The 15,255-nt window shown below is 45.6% G+C and overlaps 1 protein-coding gene across 4 annotated transcripts in view; it reads left to right on the forward strand.

Moving 5' to 3' along the window:
- LOC115187863 (AP-5 complex subunit zeta-1) overlaps window positions 1–13,664 on the forward strand; it is a 42,592-nt gene extending 28,928 nt beyond the window's left edge. For all 4 annotated transcript variants that reach the window (XM_029746894.1, XM_029746895.1, XM_029746896.1 and 1 more), the window contains 3 exons: window positions 8,803–8,935; window positions 10,123–10,319; window positions 13,362–13,664. In XM_029746894.1, coding sequence (XP_029602754.1) covers window positions 8,803–8,935; window positions 10,123–10,319; window positions 13,362–13,605 — 574 coding nt within the window. In that variant the 3' untranslated portion in view covers window positions 13,606–13,664. The remainder of the gene's footprint in view (window positions 1–8,802; window positions 8,936–10,122; window positions 10,320–13,361) is intronic.
- Window positions 13,665–15,255: the final 1,591 nt, after the last annotated feature.

Genomic DNA, 15,255 nt, shown 5'->3' on the forward strand with positions numbered 1-15,255 from the left:
GAATATTAGATCCATAGTATTGTGTTCCTCTTATAGAATATTAGATCCATATCCTGTTCCTCCTATAGAATATTAGATCCATAGTATTGTGTTCCTCTTATAGAATATTAGCTCCATATCCTGTTCCTCTTATAGAATATTAGCTCCATATCCTGTTCCTCTTATAGAATATTAGATCCATATCCTGTTCCTCTTATAGAATATCAGCTCCATAGTATTGTGTTCCTCTTATAGAATATTAGATCCATATCCTGTTCCTCTTATAGAATATTAGATCCATATCCTGTTCCTCTTATAGAATATTAGCTCCATAGTATTGTGTTCCTCTTATAGAATATTAGCTCCATATCCTGTTCCTCTTATAGAATATTAGCTCCATATCCTGTTCCTCTTATAGAATATCAGCTCCATAGTATTGTGTTTCTCTTATAGAATATTAGATCGATATCCTGTTCCTCTTATAGAATATTAGCTCCATAGTATTGTGTTCCTCTTATAGAATATTAGATCCATATCCTGTTCCTCTTATAGAATATTAGATCCATATCCTGTTCCTCTTATAGAATATCAGCTCCATAGTATTGTGTTCCTCTTATAGAATATTAGCTCCATAGTATTGTGTTCCTCTTATAGAATATTAGCTCCATATCCTGTTCCTGTTATAGAATATTAGCTCCATATCCTGTTCCTCTTATAGAATATCTCAGTTTTGTCACCAAAGCCCCATATACTACCCACCACTGTGACCTGTATGCTCTCGTTGTCTGGTCCTCGCTACATATTTGTCGCCAAACCCACTGGCTCCAGGTCATCTATAAGTCTATGCTAGGTAAAGCTCCGCCTTATCTCAGCTCACTGGTCACCATAGCAACACCCGTAGCACGCTCTCCAGCAGGTATATCTCACTGGTCATCCCCAAAGCCAATTCCTCCTTTGGCCGCCTTTCCTTCCAGTTCTCTGCTGCCAATGACTGGAACAGACTACAAAAATCGCTGAAGCTGGAGACTTATATTTCCCTCACTAACTTTAAACATCAGCTATCTGAGCAGCTAACCGATCGCTGCAGCTGTACATAGTCCATCTGTAAATAGCCCATCCAATCTACCTACCTCATCCCCATATTGTTTTTATTTACTTTTCTGCTCTTTTGCACACCAGTATCACTACTTACACATCATCATCTGCACATCTATCACTCCAGTGTTCATTTTCTAAATTGTAATTATTTCGCCACTATGGCCTATTTATTGCCTTACTTCCCTAACCTTACTTCATTTGCACACACTGTATATATATTTTTCTATTGTGTTATTGACTGTACGTTTGTTTGTGTAACTCTGTGTTGTTGTTTGTGTCGCACTGCTTTGCTTTATCTTGGCCAGGTCACAGTTGTAAATGAGAACTTGTTCTCAACTGGCCTACCTGATTAAATAAAGGACTTGTTCTCAACTGGCCGACCTGGTTAAATAAAGGACTTGTTCTCAACTAGCCGACCTGGTTAAAGAAAGGACTTGTTCTCAACTGGCCGACCTGGTTAAATAAAGGACTTGTTCTCAACTAGCCGACCTGGTTAAAGAAAGGGCTGGTCTGGATTGTCCATGAGGAGCTTCTCTTTGTACTCTTTCGGTGCCTTGTCATTTTTAATATCTAAAGGGTGATGTACTATGGGGATCTCTTCACAGTACCCTGTAGATGGAGGGTATTACCCTGTAGATGGAGGGTATTACCCTGTAGATGGAGGGTATTACCCTGTAGATGGAGGGTATTACCCTGTAGATGGAGGGTATTACCCTGTAGATGATGCGGAGGGTATTACCCTGTAGATGATGCGGAGGGTATTACCCTGTAGATGGAGGGTAGTACCCTGTAGATGGAGGGTAGTACCCTGTAGATGATGCTGAGGGTATTACCCTGTAGATGGAGGGTATTACCCTGTAGATGGAGGGTATTACCCTGTAGATGGAGGGTATTACCCTGTAGATGGAGGGTATTACCCTGTAGATGGAGGGTATTACCCTGTAGATGGAGGGTATTACCCTGTAGATGATGCGGAGGGTATTACCCTGTAGATGATGCGGAGGGTATTACCCTGTAGATGGAGGGTATTACCCTGTAGATGAGGGTATTACCCTGTAGATGATGCGGAGGTTATTACCCTGTAGATGGAGGTTATTACCCTGTAGATGGAGGTTATTACCCTGTAGATGGAGGGTATTACCCTGTAGATGGAGGGTATTACCCTGTAGATGGAGGGTATTACCCTGTAGATGGAGGGTATTACCCTGTAGATGGAGGGTATCACCCTGTAGATGGAGGGTATTACCCTGTAGATGATGCGGAGGGTATTACCCTGTAGATGGAGGGTATCACCCTGTAGATGGAGGGTATTACCCTGTAGATGATGTGGAGGGTATCACCCTGTAGATGGAGGGTATTACCCTGTAGATGATGTGGAGGGTATTACCCTGTAGATGATGTGGAGGGTATCACCCTGTAGATGGAGGGTATCACCCTGTAGATGGAGGGGTATCACCCCTGTAGATGGAGGTATCACCCCTGTAGATGGAGGGTAATCACCCTGTAGATGGAGGGTATCACCCTGTAGATGGAGGTATCACCCTGTAGATGGAGGTATCACCCTGTAATGGAGGGTATCACCCTGTAGATGGAGGTATCACCCTGTAATGGAGGGTATCACCCTGTAGATGGAGGGTATCACCCTGTAGATGGAGGGTATCACCCTGTAGATGGAGGGTATCACCCTGTAGATGGAGGGTATTACCCTGTAGATGGAGGTATTACCCTGTAGATGGAGGGGGTATTACCCATGATAGATGGAGGGTATTACCCTGTAGATGGAGGGTATACCCTGTAGATGGAGGGTATTACCCTGTAGATGGAGGGTATTACCCTGTAGATTGGAGGGTATTAACCCTGTAGATGAGGAGGGTATTACCCGCTAGATGATGCGGAGGTATTCCTGTAGATGATCGGAGTTATTACCCTGTAATGATGCGGAGGTATTACCCTGTAGATGATGCGGAGGTTATTACCCTGTAGATGAATGCGGAGGTTATTACCCTGTAGATGATGCGGAGGGTATTACCCTGTAGATGATGCGGAGGTTCTTACCCTGTAGATGATGCTGGGAGGTATTACCCTGTAGAGGATGTGGAGGGTATACCCTGTAGATGGAGGAGGTTATTACCACTGTAGATGATGGTGAGGTTACCTGTAGATGAGTGAGGGTTATTTACCCTGTAGCTGAGGGTTATACCCTGTAGATGGAGGGTATTTACCCTGTAGATGGAGGGTATTACCCTGTAGATGAGGGTATTACCCTGTAGATGGGAGGTATTACCCTGTAGATGGAGTGGTATTACCCTGTAGATGTGAGGGTATTACCCTGTAGATGATGCGGAGGGTATTACCCTGTAGATGATGCGGCGGTTATTACCCTGATAGATGATGCGGAGGTTATTACCCTTGGAGATGATGCGGAGGTTATACCTGAGATGATTCGGAGGTTATTACTGTAGATGATGCGGAGTTATTACCCTGTAGATGATGCGGAGGTTATTACCCTGTAGATGATGCGGAGGTTATTACCCTGTAGATGATGCGGAGGTTATTACCCTGTAGATGATGCGGAGGTTATTACCCTGTAGATGATGCGGAGGGTATTACCCTGTAGATGATGCGGAGGGTATTACCCTGTAGATGATGCGGAGGGTATTACCCTGTAGATGGAGGGTATCACCCTGTAGATGGAGGGTATCACCCTGTAGATGGAGGTTATTACCCTGTAGATGGCGGAGGGTATTACCCTGTAGATGCGGAGGGTATTAACCTGTAGATGGAGGGTAGTACCCTGTAGATGAGGGTAGTACCCTGTAGATGATGCTGAGGGTATTACCCTGTAGATGGAGGTATTACCCTGTAGATGGAGGGTATTACCCTGTAGATGGAGGGTATTACCCTGTAGATGGAGGGTATTACCCTGTAGATGGAGGGTATTACCCTGTAGATGATGCGGAGGGTATTACCCTGTAGATGATGCGGAGGGTATTACCCTGTAGATGGAGGGTATTACCTGTAGATGATGCGGAGGTTATTACCCTGTAGATGATGCGGAGGTTATTACCCTGTAGATGGAGGTTATTACCCTGTAGAATGGAGGTTATTACCCTGTAGATGGAGGGTATTACCCTGTAGAGGAGGGTATTACCCTGTAGATGGAGGGTTATTACCCTGTAGATGGAGGGTATTACCCTGTAGATGGAGGGTATTACCCTGTAGATGGAGGGTATTACCCTGTAGATGGAGGGTATTACCCTGTAGATGGAGGGTATCACCCTGTAGATGGAGGGTATTACCCTGTAGATGGAGGGTATTACCCTGTAGATGGAGGGTATCACCCTGTAGATGGAGGGTATTACCCTGTAGATTGATGTGGAGGGTATCACCCTGTAGATGGAGGGTATTACCCTGTAGATGGAGGGTATTACCCTGTAGATGGAGGGTATCACCGGACCTGTAGATGGAGGGTATTACCCTGTAGATTGATGCGGAGGGTATTACCCTGTAGATGGAGGGTATCACCCTGTAGATGGAGGGTATTACCCTGTAGATGATGTGGAGGGTATCACCCTGTAGATGGAGGGTATTACCCTGTAGATGATGTGGAGGGTATCACCCTGTAGATGGAGGGTATCACCCTGTAGATGGAGGGTATCACCCTGTAGATGGAGGGTATCACCCTGTAGATGGAGGGTATCACCCTGTAGATGGAGGGTATCACCCTGTAGATGGAGGGTATCACCCTGTAGATGGAGGGTATCACCCTGTAGATGGAGGGTATCACCCTGTAGATGGAGGGTATCACCCTGTAGATGGAGGGTATCACCCTGTAGATGGAGGGTATCACCCTGTAGATGGAGGGTATCACCCTTGTAGATGGAGGGTATTACCCTGTAGATGGAGGGTATTACCCTGTAGATGATGAGGAGGGTTATTACCCTGTAGATGATGTGGAGGGTATTACCCTGTAGATGATGTGGAGGGTCCCTGTAGCTGGAGGTTATTACCCTGTAGATGGCGGGTATTCCCCTGTAGATGGAGGGTATTACCTGTAGATGGAGGGTATTACCCTGTAGATGGAGGGTATTACCCTGTAGATGGAGGGTTTACCCTGTAGATGGAGGGTATTACCCTTGCTAGATGATGCGGAGGGTATTACCCTGTAGATGATGCGGAGGGTATTACCCTGTAGATGATGCGGAGGTTATTACCATGTAGATGATGCGGAGGTTTATTACCATGTAGATGATGCGGAGGTTATTTACCCTGTAGATGATGCGGAGGTTATACCCTGTAGATGATGCGGAGGTTATTACCCTGTAGATGATGCGGAGGTTATTACCCTGTAGATGATGCGGAGGTTATTACCCTGTAGATGATGCGGAGGTTATTACCCTGTAGATGATGCGGAGGTTATTACCCTGTAGATGGAGGTTATTACCCTGTAGATGGAGGGTATTACCCTGTAGATGATGTGGAGGGTATTACCCTGTAGATGATGTGGAGGGTATTACCCTGTAGATGATGTGGAGGGTATTACCCTGTAGATGGAGGGTATTACCCTGTAGATGGAGGGTATTACCCTTGTAGATGGAGGGTATTACCCTGTAGATGGAGGGTATTACCCTGTAGATGGAGGGTATTACCCTGTAGATGGAGGGTATTACCCTGTAGATGGAGGGTATTACCCTCGTAGATGATGCGGAGGGTATTACCCTGTAGATGATGCGGAGGGTATTACCCTGTAGATGATGCGGAGGGTATTACCCTGTAGATGATGCGGAGGTTATTACCCTGTAGATGATGCGGAGGTTATTACCCTGTAGATGATGCGGAGGTTATTACCCTGTAGATGATGCGGAGGTTATTACCCTGTAGATGATGCGGAGGTTATTACCCTGTAGATGATGCGGAGGTTATTACCTGTAGATGATGCGGAGGGTATTACCCTGTAGATGATGTGGAGGGTATTACCCTGTAGATGATGTGGAGGGTATTACCCGTAGATGGAGGGTATCACCCTGTAGATGGAGGTTATTACCCTGTAGATGATGCGAGGGTATTACCCTGTAGATGATGCGGAGGGTATTACCCTGTAGATGATGAGGAGGGTATTACCCTGTAGCTGATGAGGAGGGTATTACCCTGTAGCTGATGCGAGGGTATTACCCTGTAGCTGATGCGGAGGTATTACCCTGTAGCTGATGCGGAGGGTATTACCCTGTAGCTGATGCGGAGGGTATTACCCTGTAGCTGATGCGGAGGTATTACCCTGTAGCTGATGCGGAGGGTATTACCCTGTAGCTGATGCGGAGGGTATTACCCTGTAGATGATGCGGAGGGTATTACCCTGTAGATGATGCGGAGGGTATTACCCTGTAGATGATGCGGAGGTTATTACCCTGTAGATGATGCGGAGGTTATTACCCTGTAGATGAGCGGAGGTTATTACCCTGTAGATGATGCGGAGGTTATTACCCTGTAGATGATGCGGAGGTTTTACCCTGTAATGATGCGGAGGTTATTACCCTGTAGATGATGCGGAGGTTATTACCCTGTAGATGATGCGGAGGTTATTACCCTGTAGATGATGCGGAGGTTATTACCCTGTAGATGATGCGGAGGTTATTACCCTGTAGATGATGCGGAGGTTATTACCCTGTAGATGATGCGGAGGTTATTACCCTGTAGATGATGCGGAGGTTATTACCCTGTAGATGATGCGGAGGGTATTACCCTGTAGATGATGCGGAGGGTATTACCCTGTAGATGGAGGGTATTACCCTGTAGATGGAGGGTATTACCCTGTAGATGGAGGGTATTACCCTGTAGATGATGCTGAGGGTATCACCCTGTAGATGGAGCTGAGGGTATCACCCTGTAGATGGAGGGTATCACCCTGTAGATGGAGGGTATCACCCTGTAGATGGAGGGTATCACCCTGTAGATGGAGGGTATCACCCTGTATGGAGGTATCACCCTGTAGATGGAGGGTATCACCCTGTAGATGAGGGTATTACCCTGTAGATGATGCGGAGGGTATTACCCTGTAGATGGAGGTATACCCTGTAGATGATGAGGAGGTTATACCCTGTAGATGATGAGGAGGTTATTACCCTGTAGCTGATGAGGAGGGTATTACCCTGTAGATGATGCGGAGGTTATTACCCTGTAGATGATGAGGTATCACCCTGTAGATGATGCGGAGGGTATCACCCTGTAGATGACGGAGGGTATCACCCGTAGCTGATGCGGAGGGTATCACCCTCTGATGGGCGAGGGTATCACCCTGTAGATGATGCGAGGGTATCACCCTGTAGATGATGCGGAGGGTATCCCCTGTTATGATGCGGAGGGTATCACCCTGTATATGTCCTTGTAAAATAATCCACCTTTTTATACAACCCCTCAGTCTATCTTTTGGTAAAAACATGCTGAACAATTCAGGAGCTCATCTGCTCATTACACTCTCGGTTAACTAACTCTCTTTTCTCTCTCCCTCTCTCTTCTCGTTTCTCTCCAGTCTTCTTCTCTCCTCTTCTCCTCCTCAGTTCTCTCCTCTCTCTCTCCTTTCTTTCTCTCCTCCCGTTCTCTCTCTCTCCTCTCTCTCTCCTCTCTCTCTCCTCTCTCTCCTTCTTCTCTCTCGTCTCTCTTCTCTCGTCTCTCCTATCTCTTCTCTCTCTCCTATCTCTCTCCTCTCCTCTCTCCTCCTCCTCTCTCCTCTCTCCTCGTTCTCTCCGTTTCTCTCCTCGGTTCTCTCCTCTCCTCCCTCTCTCTCTCGCTCGTTTCTCTCCTTTCTCTCTCGTTTCTCTCTCTCTCTCTCGTTTCTCTCCTCCCTCTCTCTCTCGTTCTCTCCCTCTCTCTCGTTCTCTCCTCTCTCTCGTTTCTCTCCTCTCTCTCGTTTCTCTCTCCTCTCTCTCGTTCTCTCTCCTCTCCTCTCGTTCTCTCCTCTCTCGTCTTTCTCTCTCCTCTCTCTCTCGTTTCTCTCTCCTCCTCTCTCTTCAGTTTCTCTCTCCTCTCTCTCTCTCTCTCTCTCTCTCTCTCTCGTTTCTCTCTCTCCTCTCTCTCTCGTTTCTCTCTCCTCTCTCTCTCGTTTCTCTCTCTCGTTTCTCTCTCTCGTTTCTCTCTCTCGTTTCTCTCTCTCGTTTCTCTCTCGTTTCTCTCTCTCGTTTGCTCTCTCATCGTTTCTCTCGTTTCTTCTCGTTTTCTCTCCTCTCCTCTCGTTGCTCTCTCTCGTTTCTCTCCTCTCTCACGCTCTCTCCCTCGTGTTCTCTCTCCTCGTTTCTCTCCCTCTCTCTCTCTCGGTTCTTTCCCTCTCTCTCTCCCTCTCCTCTCGCTCACTCGTTTCTCTCTCCTCTCTCTCCTCGTTTCTCTCTCCTCTCTCTCGTTTCTCTCTCGTTTCGTCTCGTTTCTCTCGTTTCCTCTCTCTCGTTTCTCTTCTGCGCTCTCTCGTTTCTTTCTCCTCTTCTCGTTCTCCCTCCTCTCGCCTTGTTTCTCTCCTCTCGTTTCTCTCCTCTCTCTCCTCCTTTTTCTCTTTCTCCTCTCTCTCTTCTCCTCTTTCTCTCATTTCTCTCTCGTGTTCTCTCTCCTCTCTCTCGTCGTTTCTCTCTCTCGTTTCCTCTCCTCTCTCGTTTCTCTCTCGTTCTCTCTCGTCTCTCTCTCCTCTCTCTCGTTTTCTCTCTCCTCTCTCTCTCATTCCCTCTCTCTCGTTTCTCTCTCTAGAGTTTTTAGCCACCACTTGTTGAAGCTGTGTAAGCTCCACCCCTCTCTGGTTGTTGACCAATCACGGGAGCTGCTAGAGTTTGCTGGAACCACCACTAACATCAACAGCAAAGAAGACCTGTACACACATGTGGTGAGAACTATACACTATAATATATACTATAATATATACTATAATATAAACTATAATATACACACATGTGGTGAGAACTATATACTACAATATATACTATATACTATAATATATACTATATACTATAATATATACTATAATATATACTATATAGTATAATATACACATGTGGTGAGAACTATATACTATAATATATACTATAATATATACTATATACTATAATATATACTATAATATATACTATATACTATAATATATACTATATACTATAATATATACTATAATATACACACATGTGGATGACGTAATCTATATATACAATATATAGTATATACTATAATATATACTATATACTATAATATACATATACTATAATATACACACATGTGGTGAGAACTATTAAGTATACTATAATATATACTTAATATACACTAGCTACTATATACTATAATATATACACACATGTGGTGAGAACTATATACTATATACTACTAATATATACTATAATATACAATATATACCATAATATATACTATATACTATAATATACACACATGTGAGAACTATATACTATAATATATACTATATATACACTATATACTATATATATACTATATACTATAATATACAGTATGTACTATAATATATACTAATCTATACTATATACTATAATATACACTATAACTTTAATATACACTAAACTATGATATATTAATATATACTATAATATACCACTAATACTATAATATATACTATACTGATAACATACCCTATATACTATATATACAGAATATACTATTACGATAATCTACTCTATATACTATACTATTTAATATACTCTGTATACTATACTATATTTACACACGGTGAGTGAGAACCTATATACTATAATATATACTATATACTATAATATACACACGTGGTGAGAACTATATACTATAATATCACACACATGTGGTGAGAACTATATACTATAATATACACTATAATATACCACACTATACTATATTATAAACAAAGTGAGAGAGAAACCTTTAGAGACACATGGTGACAGATCGAGACTGAGTGTGTGTCTATCTTGTTAACTGTGTGTGTGTGTGTGTGTCTCTGTGTGTATCTGTGTCTCTGTGTGTCTCTCTGTGTGTGTATCTGTGTATCTGTGTATCTGTGTATCTGTGTGTGTGTAGGTGTGGGTACTCGGTGAGTACCTGTCGGTGTCATTTGACTCTCGGTGTTCTGTGGATCTGGTTACTTCCTGTTTCGAGACATTGGAGGCAGTCCTCTTCGAGATCACTTCCTCTGGAAGCCCCTCCCCCAGGGTGGTTACCTCCTTACTGAGCGCGCTCGCTAAACTGGCTTCCCGTTCCCATGACCTCATACCCAGGTAACACACACACACACCACACACACACACACACACACACACACACACACACACACACAATGGGCTTCCTGTTCCCTGCTGTCCTACAGGCTCACTGCTGTCCCTCACTGCTGTCCAACAGGCTCACTGCTGTCCTACAGGCTCACTGCTGTCCCTCACTGCTGTCCTACAGGCTCACTGCTGTCCTACAGGCTCACTGCTGTCCCTCAAGCTGTCCCTCACTGCTGTCCAACAGGCTCACTGCTGTCCCTCACTGCTGTCCTACAGGCTCACTGCTGTCTAACAGGCTCACTGCTGTCCCTCACTGCTGTCCTACAGGCGCTCACTGCTGTCTAACAGGCTCACTGCTGTCTAACAGGCTCACTGCTGTCTAACAAGCTCACTGCTGTCCTACAGGCTCACTGCTGTCCTACAGGCTCACTGCTGTCCAACAGGGCTCACTGCTGTCCCTCACTGCTGTCCTACAGGCTCACTGCTGTCCTACAGGCTCACTGCTGTCCTACAGGCTCACTGCTGTCCCTCACTGCTGTCCTACAGGCTCACTGCTGTCCCTCACTGCTGTCCTATAGGCCTCACTGCTGTCCTACAGGCTCACTGCTGTCCCTCACTGCTGTCCTACAGGCTCACTGCTGTCTAACAGGCTCACTGCTGTCCCTCACTGCTGTCCCACTGCTGTCCTACAGGCTCACTGCTGTCCCTCACTGCTGTCCTACAGGCTCACTGCTGTCTAACAGGCTCATTGCTGTCCTACAGGCTCATTGCTGTCCTACAGGCTCACTGCTGTCCCTCACTGCTGTCCTACAGGCTCACTGCTGTCCTACAGGCTCACTGCTGTCTAACAGGCTCATTGCTGTCCTACAGGCTCATTGCTGTCCTACAGGCTCACTGCTGTCCCTCACTGCTGTCCTACAGGCTCATTGCTGTCCTACAGGCTCATTGCTGTCCTACAGGCTCACTGCTGTCCTACAGGCTCACTGCTGTCCTACAGGCTCACTGCTGTAACAGGCTCACTGCTGTCTAACAGGCTCATTGCTGTCCTACAGGCTCACTGCTGTCCTACAGGTCACTGCTGTCCTACAGGCTCACTGCTGTCCTACAGGCTCAATGCTGTCCTCCAGGCTCACTGCTGTCCTCCAGGCTCACTGCTGTCCTCCCAGGCTCACTGCTGTCCTACAGGCTCACTGCTGTCTACACGGCTCACCTGCTGTCCAACAGGTCATGCTGTCCCTCTCTGCTGTCCTACAGGCTCACTGCTGTCTAACAGGCTCACCTGCTGTCCTACAGGCTCACTGCTGTCCCTCACTGCTGTCCTACATGCTCACTGCTATCTAACAGGCTCACTGCTGTCCTACAGGCTCACTGCTGTCCAACAGGCTCACTGCTGTCCCTCTCTGCTGTCCTACAGGCTCACTGCTATCTAACAGGCTCACTGCTGTCCTACAGGCTCACTGCTGTCCCTCTCTGCTGTCCTACAGGCTCACTGCTGTCCTACAGGCTCACTGCAGTCCTATAGGCTCACTGCTGTCCCTCACTGCTGTCCCTCAAATCAAAATTCAAATCAAATGTATTTATATAGCCCTTCGTATATCAGCTGAAATCTCAAAGTGCTGTACAGAAACCCAGCCTAAAACCCCAAACAGCAAGCAATGCATGTGAAAGAGGCACGGTGGCTAGGAAAAACTCCCTAGGAAAAACTCCCTAGAAAGGCCAAAAACCTAGGAAGAAACCTAGAGAGGAACCAGGCTCTGAGGGGTGGCCAGTCCTCTTCTGGCTGTGCCGGGTGGATATTATAACAGAACATGGTTCAAGATGTTAAAATGTTCATAAATGACCAGCATGGTCAAATAATAATAATCATTGTAGTTGTCGAGGGTTTGCACCAAGCACGTCGGTGAACAGGTCAGGGTTCCGTAGCCGCAGGCAGAACAGTTGAAACTGGAGCAGCAGCATGGCCAGGTGGACTGGGGACAGCAAGGAGTCATCATGCCAGGTAGTCCCGAGGCATGGTCCTAGGGCTCAGGTCCTCCGAGAGAAAGAAAGGAAGAGAGAATTAGAGAGAGCATATTTAAATTCACACAGGACACCGGATAAGACAAGAGAATACTCCAGATGTAACAGACTGACCCTAGCCCCCCGGCACATAAACTACTGCAGCATAATACTGGAGGCTGAGACAGGAGGGATCAGAAGACACTGTGGCCCCATCCGATGATACCCCCGGACAGGGCCAAACAGGCAGGATATAACCCCACCCCACTTTGCCAAAGCACAGCCCCCACACCTCACTGCTGTCCTACAGGCTCACTGCTGTCCCTCACTGCTGTCCTACAGGCTCATCTGCTGTCCTACAGGCTCACTGCTGTCCTACAGGCTCACTGCTGTCCTACAGGCTCACTGCTGTCCCTCACTGCTGTCCTACAGGCTCGCTGCTGTCCTACAGGCTCGCTGCTGTCCTACAGGCTCACTGCTGTCCTACAGGCTCACTGCTGTCCTACAGGCTCACTGCTGTCCCTCACTGCTGTCCTACAGGCTCGCTGCTGTCCTACAGGCTCGCTAGGGCCAAACAGGCAGGATATAACCCCACCCACTTTGCCAAAGCACAGCCCCCACACCTCACTGCTGTCCTACAGGCTCACTGCTGTCCCTCACTGCTGTCCTACAGGCTCTCTGCTGTCCTACAGGCTCACTGCTGTCCTACAGGCTCACTGCTGTCCTACAGGCTCACTGCTGTCCTACAGGCTCACTGCTGTCCTACAGGCTCGCTGCTGTCCTACAGGCTCGCTGCTGTCCTACAGGCTCACTGCAGTCCTATAGGCTCACTGCTGTCCCTCACAGCTGTCCCTCACTGCTGTCCTCCAGGCTCACTGCTGTCCTACAGGCTCACTGCTGTCCTACATGCTACAGTCACACAATTACACACACTACAGCCGTTCCTTACTCTGTGTGTGTGTGTGTGTGTGTGTGTGTGTGTGTGTGTGTGTGTGTGTGTGTTGTGTGTGTGTGTGTGTGTGTGTGTGTGTGTGTGTGTGTGTGTGTGTGTAGGGTTTCTCTGTTCCTCTCTAAGCTTCGTAACGGAGCAGTCTCCTGGTGTGGCAGTGAGGAGGACGTTGTCGCCGTAGTGACCAGAGGGGAGGAGTTATGGTCGCTGCTGAAACTTCCGAGCGTGGCGCTGAGTGTTCTAACCCCGCCTCCTCTCACCACTTCCCCCCGTTGGCATGGAGACGCCAACGCAGCGCTGCCACCGAGACTCAGAACACTGACTGGCCTCACACACGCTAAAATATAATCGCAATTTCACATAGACCTTAAATGATGTATGTTTTCAATAAATTGACTTGTAAATGACTTTGTAAATATCTTGTTATTATACAGTGAGCGCCAAAAGTATTGGGACTGTGACACTTTTTTGTTGTTGTTGTGCACAAAATAATCTGAAACAAAACAAACAGCAAATACATCCAACCAGTCTATAGAGTCACCAGCTTGATGTAGTTACTGAGTGCTGTGAATACGGGACCAAATACTCAACTTTTGACTGATGTAATACACACAAGTTAATTTTTCCCAATAACTTTTGGTCCTCTAAAATGAGGGGGGACTATGTACAAGAAATGCTGTAAATCTCTTTTAATCAACAGTTTCTCTGATATAAATCTCTTAGTTCCTGAGTCAAGATCATAGATACAGTTATACTAGATAGGACTGACTGAGCTATCTAGATATAGTTATACTAGACAGGACTGACTGAGCCATCTAGATATAGTTATACTAGACAGGAATGACTGAGCCATCTAGATATAGTTATACTAGACAGGACTGACAGACATCTACAGTGCCTTCAGAAAGTATTCATTTTGTGTTACAGCCTGAATTTAAAATAGATTATATTGAGATTATTTGTCACTGGCCTCTACACACAATACCCCATAATGTCAAAGTGGAATTATGCTTTTTGAAGTTTTTACAAATTAATACAAAATGAAAAGCTGAAATGTCTTGTCAAAAAAAAACTATTCAACCCCTTTGTTATGGCTAAATAAATTCAGGAGTAACACTGTGTTACCTTTATACTGACACCTTTAAGGGGTAATACTGTACCTTTATACTGACACCTTTAAGGGGTAACACTGTTACCTTTATACTGACACCTTTAAGGGGTAATACTGTTACCTTTATACTGACACCTTTAAGGGGTAACACTGTGGTACCTTTATACTGACACCTTTAAGGAGTAATACTGTACCTTTATACTGACACCTTTAAGGGGTAATACTGTGGTACCTTTATACTGACACCTTTAAGGAGTAACACTGTTACCTTTATACTGACACCTTTAAGGGGTAACACTGTTACCTTTATACTGACACCTTTAAGGGGTAACACTGTTACCTTTATACTGACACCTTTAAGGGGTAATACTGTGGTACCTTTATACTGACACCTTTAAGGGGTAATACTGTGGTACCTTTATACTGACACCTTTAAGGGGTAACACTGTTACCTTTATACTGACACCTTTAAGGGGTAATACTGTGTTACCTTTATACTGACACCTTTAAGGGGTAATACTGTGGTACCTTTATACTGACACCTTTAAGGGGTAATACTGTGGTACCTTTATACTGACACCTTTAAGGGGTATACTGTGGTACCTTTATACTGACACCTTTAAGGGGTAACACTGTGTTACCTTTATACTGACACCTTTAAGGGGTAACACTGTGTTACCTTTTATACTGACACCTTTAAGGGGTAATACTGTGGTACCTTTTATACTGACACCTTTAAGGGTAATACTGTGTTACCTTTTATAATGACACCTTTAAGGGGTAATACTGTGGTACCTTTATACTGACACCTTTAAGGGGTAATACTGTGGTACCTTTATACTGACACCTTTTAAGGGGTAATACTGTGTTACCTTTATACTGACACC

Source organism: Salmo trutta, unplaced genomic scaffold (genome assembly GCF_901001165.1).
Source record: "Salmo trutta unplaced genomic scaffold, fSalTru1.1, whole genome shotgun sequence".
In the NCBI taxonomy this organism is placed as follows: domain Eukaryota; kingdom Metazoa; phylum Chordata; class Actinopteri; order Salmoniformes; family Salmonidae; genus Salmo; species Salmo trutta.